Source organism: Poecilia latipinna, unplaced genomic scaffold, assembly GCF_001443285.1.
Source record: "Poecilia latipinna isolate Pla-1442-1.1 unplaced genomic scaffold, P_latipinna-1.0 Scaffold1236, whole genome shotgun sequence".
Taxonomy (NCBI): domain Eukaryota; kingdom Metazoa; phylum Chordata; class Actinopteri; order Cyprinodontiformes; family Poeciliidae; genus Poecilia; species Poecilia latipinna.
Genome location: NW_015113852.1, coordinates 108349 through 119432, shown reverse-complemented (window position 1 = coordinate 119432; position 11084 = coordinate 108349). Strand labels below are relative to the sequence as shown.

General features: G+C 39.1%; 3 protein-coding genes across 4 annotated transcripts; all 3 read right to left on the bottom strand.

Moving 5' to 3' along the window:
- Positions 1–1478, bottom strand: LOC106960848 (P2Y purinoceptor 13-like; the record flags this gene model as incomplete). Its single annotated transcript, XM_015054199.1, has 1 exon — positions 1–1478. A coding segment is annotated over one exon (1032 nt), but the record flags the coding sequence as incomplete, so codon positions are not given.
- Positions 1479–4705: 3227 nt separating this feature from the next.
- On the bottom strand, positions 4706–6590 carry LOC106960845 (P2Y purinoceptor 13-like). The gene is made up of 2 exons (XM_015054194.1): positions 6125–6590; positions 4706–5947 (listed from the first exon to the last, which is right to left on the bottom strand). Exon 2 carries the CDS (start codon positions 5936–5938, stop codon positions 4991–4993), a length of 948 nt encoding a protein of 315 aa, XP_014909680.1. The 5' UTR covers positions 5939–5947; positions 6125–6590; the 3' UTR covers positions 4706–4990.
- Positions 6591–6683: 93 nt separating this feature from the next.
- On the bottom strand, positions 6684–9997 carry p2ry12 (purinergic receptor P2Y12). 2 transcript variants are annotated; one of them, XM_015054191.1, is made up of 3 exons: positions 9518–9997; positions 8995–9236; positions 6684–8011 (listed from the first exon to the last, which is right to left on the bottom strand). In XM_015054191.1, exons 2-3 carry the CDS (start codon positions 9226–9228, stop codon positions 7184–7186), a joined length of 1062 nt encoding a protein of 353 aa, XP_014909677.1. In that variant the 5' UTR covers positions 9229–9236; positions 9518–9997; the 3' UTR covers positions 6684–7183. The 2 variants fall into 2 exon arrangements, with proteins under 2 accessions (XP_014909677.1, XP_014909678.1); XM_015054192.1 differs by lacking the exon at positions 9518–9997 and adding an exon at positions 9419–9509 and having other exon boundaries at positions 6690–8011.
- Positions 9998–11084: the final 1087 nt, after the last annotated feature.

Genomic DNA, 11084 nt, shown 5'->3' with positions numbered 1-11084 from the left:
TCTGTTCATTTCAGATAAAAAAAAAAAAAATTATACACGCTTTTTGGCTTTTTCAAAAAAGAGTTAATGTCCAAAACAGGAAATGGAAACACATTGGCCAAATAAGTTCTGATGGAGCAAACTTTCCCATCCACTGGTCGATCTGAGCACAACACTTAGAAAAAAATACCTCCAGCCCGGAGGGGCCACTAGGAGGCACTGCAGGCTGGGATGGGACTGATGGAGGTCACATTAGTGGAATATTTTCCATCTTTGACTGGTTTTTGAAACAGTGACAGGATAATCTGAAGGTCATCCGTCATTTTAATAGGGGTATATAATGGAAGCAAGCAAGGAAAAGAAACAACAACACGCTACCTAAATGGGATCTGATGCTGCACAAAATACTCTTAATTTCTTCCCTTTAAGAACCACGAAATGACATGTCTACATATTTGACTGCAGCTTCAGCAAGGCAATGCGTCTTTGAACTTTTGCTTTCCTGGTGCTTTAAAGCTATTTTCCATCATCGACATTAGCTTCTCCTTGAACTCTCGACAAAGGAAGACGTAGAGCAGGGGGTCCATGCAGATGTTGGTCGTGGCGAGCCAGTGGCTGAGTTCCTTGGCAAACCTTAGATGTTCATAGGTCGGAGAGCAGTCTGCCTTAGAGTAGGTGACTTGCTGAGAAGTGTACGGGATCCTGATGATGTGGTACGGGCCAAAGCAGATGAAAAACACAATGATGACGAGAAAAACGCGCAGCTTGATTTTCTGCTTCCCCTGGCTGTTGTTGCTACCGGAGTTTCTGTACGACTGGATAACTCTGTTTGCGATGCAGATGTAGCAAACGACAATGACCACGCTAACAAACCAAAAGAATATGTTCAGGAGTAGAGATATTTGCTCGTGAAACTGCACTCCTTCCGGGCCTTTCAGAACCATGCACGTGGTGATTAATGAGGCGTTGGCCACGGATTTGTTCGTCAGGAGGATATTTGGCAAACCCGTACCTCCGAACAAAACCAGCCAGACTGTGGCGGATATCACTTTGCTCATGGTGAGACTCTGCCCAAAGATCCTGCTGTGCGGCATCATGATCTTAAAGAAACGGTCCAGGCTGATGAGCCCCAGCAAAGCAATACACGTGTACTGCGCGTTGTAGAAAATGACAGCAAAAAAACGGCATGTCGGTCCAGCCAGTTGCTCCCATGTGGTAGGCAAGTCTGCTGCGGCTTTCATTGGGATCATCAGGGTCATGACTATGTCGGCAGCCACGAGGTTTTTAAGGTACACCACGAAGGTGGAGGTCGACTTCAGATGCACGGACACCCACGCTGCCACCACATTCAACAACAAGGCAATGGGGAACATGAGAAAGAAGAGAGCTGGGACTATGTAAGGGTTGTAGGAAAACCTCTCACACTCTGACTGATTGAGAGCTGAATAGAGGGACGGATTCGCTTCATCTGAGGAAAATAAAAACAAAGATGATAGTGGTTAATGCTATTTCAATGCTAGCAGCTAAACTGAGAAGTGATTTGATCTTTTGAACAACCACGTGAAGGATGAAGCTTCTCACCTTGGTTATTAATTTGTGGATCCAGGTAATCAGCCATGATCTGTTATTTATTCCATGCAAATTTTGAACTGGAAGATAATATAAAGGAGTGTTTTTATTTTAGAGCAAACAGCCGGCTATTTCACAGTGCTTGTATGTTTATCTTGATACTTGATGAGGTCTTACAAACAAAACTCGTCGTTTTTGTCTTTTTCTGAGTTTAGAGACACCAAGCACCAAAGTGTATAAGGTTAAATTAAATCTGATGAAAATATTTTTGGTCATTTGAGCGGGAAGCAGTCTTTTAATCTGAGTTATCCTGCAGCCTAAGGTGGAACAACAATGACAGAGATAAATTTACGTTACATATAAAGCCCCAAGCCATGGTAAGTTTACATTTAAACAACAAATGTTTCACCTCAGTAAAAAAAAAATAAAAAAATACATGAAATGTAAAAACTTTAAATTGTATCAAGTTTATGACCGGAAATAATTAACTATTGATGTCCCTGTAGCTATCCCGTATTTTCTTATAATGTGTTATTTCAATAAATACAGACATTATCTCTCAGAATCGCTAAAATTATTTTATTCACCACAGTCTTTTCTGTAAAATTACATCTGCTTATTACATTTTCATAGCAACATATATGCTTTCCGGCAGCAAAACAGAATAGCTTTTCACTGAGAGACCTTACAGGTGACTAAGAAAATAAGTTTAACTTGGACATATCTGCAGAAAAATCTCTTATCTGTTAATTATAATATCACAATACATGTACCATATCATATTTTCAACCACTTCACACTTTTTGTACTGGGGTTTACTTTAAATTATGTACAAGATATCACTTATAGAAAAACAAATCCTTTAACTCTTAGGAAAAAAAAAAGTTTTTCTCATAGCACCAAATGTTTAGCTTTTAATAAAATGTTGTTTTTTTAATTATTATTAATTCATGATAAGTTTAATCACTAATTATTATGTCGTGAGCTTATCTTTGACCAGCCTAATAAAAAGATGTCTATCATAACCAACAATAAGAAAAAAAAAAATACTGTTATGATAAAAACTTACGACAGCTGAATTCAGTCGCTCATCAAGCGCAGAAGTACATGTTGGCTCAGTCTGACAGGGATATGCTATTATAGGAGCTCAAGAACCACCTCTGATTTTCCTAGCAAACACATTGAACTGGCAGCTGTATTAAGACGGGCGATTTTTCAGGGCATATGCAAAAATAGGGAAAACATGATGGCACTGTGGAGCTGACACAAGAGACCCAAGCCTCAGGCTGAGGGCTGATATACTTGATATTTTAATTTAACTTTTAAACATATTATACACTGCTCAAAAAAATAAAGGAAACACTCAAATAACACATCCTAGATCTGAATGAATGAAATATTCTCATTGAATACTTTGTTCTGTACAAAGTTGAATGTGCTGACAACAAAATCACACAAAAATCATCAATGGAAATCAAATTTATTAACCAATGGAGGCTTGGATTTGGAGCCACACACAAAATTAAAGTGAAATGTTCCCTTTATTTTTTTTTAGCAGTATATTTTTCTGTTGTTGATTACCAGAAATGAAATACTAATCTTGGCAATGATGTAACATAGGCTTTTATTTTTTTCCATTAGAAGATTAAAACACATAACCTTTTATTAAGACCTTGCACTTCCTCCGACCTTGGTTTATGAAAATTCAAATGCCAGAAATATCTGAAGAAAGCTGAGAAGATTATTTTTCTGAGTACGATTTGATTTTACATATATGTTTACACACTTAGCATTATTTTGTAAAGAATAAAAGAATGTCCTGACCTAGGAGGCTGTTTCCAGTGAGCTGCTAGAGATTTTGAGAACTTATTTGTCTCTTTTCTTTCACTCTGGGATAAAATGAATCTCTGACTTACTAGTAGAAGTTAATGTCAAGTGAAGGAGTTCTACAACTCTATCAACTTTGACTTTTCTCTTTGTTTCATATTCATATCCTTCGGTCTTAATAAAATGCAGCTTTGGGGTTCAAGCAGGAGAAAAATAAAGCTATTTTATTCTGACAAGGCGCATTTTATGGCTGAAAAAGAACATGTGATGACCTTATGATTTCAGGAATAGCCCTTTATATGCCAAATGGTTTTCTGTCACTTTTAGCACACAGAACTTTGTCTTAATAAATCTTATACTGCACAACTGCTTTTAAATTTGTGAAATAAAAAACTCTACCCTGTAACTCATGTTAAGTCTGAATAATTTCAAAACAGGATTACATCAAAATAACTGATTAAATCTCATCTTAGTGGACAGATCATTCAGTCATCTGTCATGATTCATTTACTACAGCCTTTACATACTGCACTCTGGAAAACTTAGATATATTAACCTAGTGTTATGTTTTCACCTTAGAGTTCTTTCCTATTGAAGAAGTAAAATAAAATAAAAAACCCCGAACAAATCATCAAAAAGGAATTTAATACGTTTACCTCTCATTTTCACAAATTAACGTCAAAAAAATAATTTCATTAAAGAGAAATATCCAGATATACAGAGAATACAAGACTGGGGAAAAGAATTTAATTTATACCCCACCGAGATTTACTAGAGATTTGATATTTGGTCAACTTGTAAGACAAAAATCCAAAGCAATATTTTTCTTTCTGTCTCGTCTCCATTACGATTACTCTAAAACTCTTTTACAAGAATCACTGATGGTACTTAGTTTCATTTCAGCTGAACTCAGAAAAAAAAAATTGGTATCAAGAATTTACAAAGGCAAACAGAAAGTTTATTAATGGACAAAAATTAATTTGTTGACTAAGCTCAACCATTTCTGTATAAAAAGGAACCATTTAAAAGAGAAGCATGACAGAAAGAAATTGAAATCAATGAATCGAAGTCAGACCATGTATTGTGAAATAACAACAAGCCCAAATTGATTGCAGTGGCTACAGCTATATTTTAAAGATGTAGTGGCCATGTTGGATTTGGGAGTCTGATTTGAAGAAACCTTTCCCTACTGGATCTTGAGGGTAATTCCTGGGAATCTTGTAAAAATGCACTACTTCTGCATATTTGTCGTCATGGTTTTTGTTTAATTGTTTAATTGTTTAATGGTTTTCTTTAATTTTTTTATGTTTTGCAAAAAACACAACACACTAAAAAACAAGAACAACAACAACAACAAAAAAAACCCTGATTTAAAATGTCTCTCAATTTAGAGAAATCTTTAGTTTTCACTGAGATGATACTTTTTAAAAAAAGGTTTGAAAAACACAGTAACCTGTGTAACCAGCCTTTAATCTCAAAAAGATGTCAATCTACATCTGGTCACTAGAGGGCTGTGCAACATAAAAGTTAAAAATGACCCTTTCCCTGTTTTTCTCTTAATAAAACATTTTTAAACCTGAGGAAGTCTCTATTTTTGACAGTCACCTTCTTTGTTTCACTTGTTCAAAATGCAGATGCCTGCTCCTTTTACCATGTCAGTCAGTTTGGTTTTGTAGCTTTTGCACAGGAGGACATACAGAAACGGGTCGAGGAAGACGTTTGTGGAAGCAACCCAGATGGCTAATTCGTGCAATATGAGCAACCATTCTTGATTGCAGACATCAACTTGATGCAGATTAAGAGGGATGCGTAGTAAATGGAGGGGAGCAAAGCACACACAAAACACAAGGAGAACCAGGAAGACCCGTAGTTTGGTCTTCTTCTTTCCTTTGCCGTTGTTGCTCCCGGAGTTTCTGAAGGACTGCAGGACTCTCATTGTGATGCAGACATAGCAAGACACAGTCAGGACGCTGCAAATCCAGAAAAGGATCTCCATAAAGCTCACCACGTACCTGTGAAAAGTCAACCCAACTGGCCCCTTCAGGGACAAGCAGCTGTCTTCCGAGTCATTGCGAGGAGTTTCATCAGTCAGAATCATAGTTGGGACAGCCGTACCTCCGAACAGCACAACCCAAACGAAGTTGGATGCTATTTTGCTGAACACTATGTTTTGCCCCAGCGTGCTTCCCCAGGGCCGAACAATTTTGAAGAAGCGGTCCACGCTGATGAGACCCATCAAGGTTATGCTGGTGTACAAACTGGTGTAAAAAACGACTCCAGCATAACGGCACGTAAAGACCTTAATCTGAATTTTTGCCCCAGGAAGCAGGTTTGCGGCCATGGGAGGGATGGTCAATGTCATGAGCATGTCAGCCAGCACAAGGTTTTTGAGATAAACTACAAAAGTGGAAACTGAGCGGAGGTGGAAAGACACCCAGACCGCGAGCCCGTTGAGCAGTAACGCAAAGGGGAACATGACGAAGAAAAGACAGGCAACGACGACCTTCGTGGCCTCGAGGCTGGAGGGGCTGCAGTCCGAGATGTTTGACGCGTTACCGTACATCCTCAGGATCTGTCGGGAAACATCGGGGCAACAAACAATTCTCAGAAGCACATAGAAACAAACAAAGCACTGACACTTGATTTTCATCTCTGATTGACTTGCTAATGTTGTTAATGAGTCTTCCTGACAGATACCCCCTTGACCGAAAGCAACATCGCGAAATCAGAAGAGTTTGTCTGGACTTACGTCAGCTGTGGACAGGGTCAGGACAGGGCTCCGAAATGACCTGGAACACGTTTCTGATTGATCAGGAACGGGGAATGACTTCTGCTTTACATCTTATTCCTGCTTTCCCCCAGCATGTCTGATTTGCAATTGCCATTAGGTAAGAAAACATTTGTTGCAGTGTCCAACCAGAGCATTTGAATGCATCCTGAAACTTGAACCTGACAACAAGAAATGGATATTATGTAATTGCTGTTCTACTTTTCCCGCTTTTTAAATCAAAACCTTTAGTTGTTGTACAGGCACAATCAACTTAAGATGCTCAATTGCATTCGTTTTTGTCTTGTCTCTAGGGACGTCCCAAGATGCTTTGTTCCCATTTGAAATTGTTGACATTTAGACAATGCTGAATTTCATTCAAAGTTGTTTAATTCCCCCGCCTGCTCCATCCTTCCCATTCTGATACTCTCAGTCAGAGCTTCAGTCAGCCATCTTTGTCACACTCAGACAGCTGAATGTACTGAATTTCTGCTATGTGGTTGGTCGAGTCACGATTTGGCTGAACAAAAACAAACATATCTGGAGTCAGTTTCTTCGGTGTTTAATGAAGTATGTTGCAAAATCTACAGAAAACTCACAACTCAACAAAAACATGTATACAGTCATTAGAACTTAATCTGAAGGGGAAAAAAACAGAAACTACATATAAAGGACAAACACAAAAATGAAATATGTAAGACACAAAATGTCATCATACTTTTTGTTTTTTAGATAGTCATTTGGCATAACAACATAGAAAAGAAACTTGTTGATTGTTATACATAGGAAGAGGGAACAGAAACAGACATGCAACTGTTGCAACTTTTGTCGTAAAAAAAAAAATCATGAAAATAAAAAGTCTAAATTCTCATCACTTTCAGTTGCTTTTGGTTACATATTGTATCACATTTGATGCTATTTCTCATTTTACCATATGTACTATTCTCAAAACAGGACATTTTTGAAGTGCCCTGCAGTCTGTCACAGAAAGTTTATATATCCAGTGCCCGGTCACAAAACTCTACCTTATATCCAGCAGATTTATGTGGCTGTGGACGAGTCTCTGACCGACTCTGACCCTCTTTCTGTTAGCCAGCTGCAGGTACCGGCAGGCAGCCGCAGGGTCTTGAACAAAGTGGTCCTGAAGGATCGACAGAGGAAGAAGTAGATCAGAGGGTCCAGCACGGCATTTAGGGAAGAGAGGAAAAGTGTGCTTTCCTTTAGCTGGAAGAAGAAAAGCCGGAGCTTGCAATCAAAGAGAACCCCTCTAGTCTGGCTCATGGTGTAGGGGATTCGTACAAAGTGAAACGGCACAAAGCACACAAAGAACACCGCTAGCACGAGGAATACATTTGCATTCATTTTTCTCTTGGCTTGGGGAGACTTCCGAGTTGTTTCTGTCCTCGCTGCTAAAGATATCGTCCCTTCAGGGCAGTGGGACTTGGTGCGAGAGTAGGATTTGTACAACTCTTTGGAAATTAGAGTGTAACATATTATCACGGCAACCAAGTTTCCCCAGAAAATCACTTGGCAGACGTAATTTACCACCTCATGCCAAAACAGACCAGCCTCTGTCTTCAGGTCACTGCACTTAAAGTACGGAGAAGTTGGGGCTTTTCGTGTAAGGATCACATTTGGCAGGCAGAGGACCAGCAAAAAGCTCCAGATGGCCCCCGAGAGGAATTTCCTGCGGGCCAGACGGGCAGAGTTGGTGCCTCTGAACGGCATCAGGGTCTTCCTGCAGCGATCGATGCTGATGAGCCCGAAGAACAGGATGCTGATGTACATTGTGAGGTAAAACAACACGGAGGAGACTCGACACACGAAAATCCTGATGTGTGACGGCGCCATGTTGGAGTCGGACAGCACCTGCAAAAATAAAGTGTTCATTCCTTTAGGGTTGCCTCTTTTTTTTTTCTTTTTTTTTTTTTTTTTTTTTTTTTTACATTCACACAGTTTGAGTTTGTTTGAGATTTACAAAGTTCTAATTATTAAATCGAGGAAAAGGCTTTTAATTCCCACCAGATATTTAGTCCAGATTTATTACTTATAGATTTTCAGAAGCTCCTATTTGTTAAGCAATTTTTCATCCTCTGGGATAATTTTGACAACAGAAATTTAATAGGAGATAGATCTTGAAAACCTAACAACATAAACCAAATAAAGTCCACCACATGTACTGCCACCAATGAAGAAGGGAATATGTTCATTGCATATTTAAAACCTTTTTTCTTTTATTTTAAACTAGCTGTAGCCCCCTCTTTGTGAGTGAAAATCATGAATGTACCTTGCTTCACAACTGACATTTCTGCTTGTGCATCTTTTTACTGAAAGCTTTCCTTCCACTCAACTTTCCAATTATATATCTGCACTGAGCAGTCTATGAACAACCAGTTTCTTTTGTGTTGACTGTGATTTATACTCTTGTGAAGTGTGTCTATCATACTTTATAGGATGTTATACTATTATAACATCCTATAAAGTTTTACATCACAGGGGTGTTATTTGGCCATTTCAAATATCACGTCCTTTTGTCTTTCCCATTTTAAATAAGGCTATAATGAAAGAAACCTACAGCATATCTATTGTCATAGATATACCCAAGAACACATTAAGTTATTGGTGGTTAATTTTTTAAGCTTTCTGATCAATATAAAGGCACATTTTAAACTTAGTGTGGAACCAATAATTTAGCGACTAAGTCAATTTTCTCCCCTTTGCAACCAAAGATAAACCTCGGAGGTGTATTTTTTATTTTTCATCTTTACCAGCAGCACCAGTACATACGGAGGGCATAGAAGCCACTGATTATTATTATATTTTAACACAAGCTACATATAAATGCAACAAACCTTGAAGGGGAACGTCAGCGTCATGACAACATCTGCGACAACGATGTTCTTCAGGTAAATAATGAAGTGCGAGCGAGACGGGATGCGAAAAAACACCCAGACTGCGACAGAATTGAGAGAGAGTCCCACCAGGAAAAGACAGGAGTACAAGACGGGCAGAACAAGCGTCTTAAAAGCGTTGTCGCGGGAGCAGGTGCTGTTGGGGAACAGCTGAAGGGTTGCATTTCCATCCATGTGTGTGGCTAAAAGCAAGAACAAGTAAATGTGGGGTCACTTAAAATATGAATCAATCAATAGAAAATACACAACAAAAGACAGTGTTTCTTATTTAAAATAATATACAAATAAATACATCATGTGACTTTAATACAATTCAGTCTAAAAGTGTAAGACAAATCTTGAAAAACTACTAAACACGGCTTACTGTGGCGTTTTGTTCATCAATTTGAAGGCCCTATCTCACAGCAGAATCACTTCCTCACTAATTTGTTGTTGCAAATTTAATATAAATTTCTTAACCGACCTGGTCGTTTTGATTTCTTGGTATCTCTTCTCAGTATTCTTTCCAGATGTCATGCTCCGTACGCTTTATGCCGTTTTGTGACTGTCTCTGTGTTTTAAGCAGTTTTGTTTTTGAGTCATCATAGGATGACATTCTCATTTCTCCATTCTCTTTCCTGAGACAACAAGTCGTAAAAAAAACAAAAAAACAATACAATTTCTGGGTGTGCATAGCAGCTAATCAGAAGGCTTTTGTAAATTTTTAATATGGGTTTTGGCTTTCTTTAAACTGAATTTGAAAAATGTGAAAACTGTAGCATCTATAAAACAACAAACACACAAAAAACCAAGAAACACAGTTACTTTCCTGCAATCTCTATTTTTAAAGCATTTGACCTCTGTTATACAGATATGTGCTTCCTCTTTGCAATTTTGTTCCTTTTTGCAACAGTTGTGCAAAAAGGAACCAGCCTGCAGGAGCTCACCGAGCCTCCAAGTTGTGCAATGCGGATGTCTGGATAAGTCTGTGAGGATTTGGATTTTGTGTGTCTTTTCAGTTAATTGAGTCTCTGTGTTGTCCTTTCTACCCCTTGGTTTTCCCCAGCTGTCCCTCGTTTTCCTTGATTACCTTCCCTGTGTATTTAAACCCACTCGTGTCTCTAGCTCCTTGTCGGATCCCAGTCGTGTCGTGTCTCATGTCATTATCTCTAGCTGGGTTACCAGTTGCTACCAGTGTCTGAGCTCCTTGTCTCTGCCCACCTGTGCTGCCTGGATTTTTTTTTTTGTTTTTTTTTGTACAATTCGTCATTACACCATCATTTACTCTTCATACCTGGGTCTCACCACCTACAACTACCATTTCTTGGCAGCAGGATCCGACCAAAAGCAACTATGGTGAGGTTGGGGATAAAGAAAATTTATTTTGGAGCCTCCACAGTTTGACCATTCAGACAATTTTACGCTAGCATAAGGTTACATTTACACGAGTCTGCTGTCTAGAAACTGCCACTGCTTTTGTTTGCTCCCAAAAAACCTTGAATCTGCTGTAGTTATGCCAGGTCACTATATGGCGCTGTAATTTTTAGCATGTTAGTTTTTTTTTTAAGTTTTTTTATCATAGTTTCCAGCTCATTTAGAAACCAGCAACCCACCTCTGTCTCCCATGAACTTGATATTGTGTTAAACTGAACAACTTAAGTAGCACACAGAGCATAATATCATCTGCCTTTTTTTTTTTGGTTGTTGTTGCTGTGCTTGTGCCTGCGTAGAACAAACACTGCAGCCAGCTTCGGAGGAGACAACCGAGTCTTCACCTCATCAATTATCTCCCAGAAGGAAGGTGAAGCAACGAGGAGTGGAGGAAATATGAGAACAGGAAGCAGGGTTGAGGATGAGGAGATGAGGTGGGATGAGGAGATGTCCAGGTGAGGTCAAGAGAGGTTGCGGGTCCAAAGTACGTGACTGAAAATGTCCCAGTTTCTCTCTGTAAAGGGTCTACCGAAGACAAGCAGTCGACTTGAGGGGTCATGTGGTTGAGGGACGTTCATTTTGGCGCACGCTCTTCAAGGACCACCGATCAAACTGAGCCA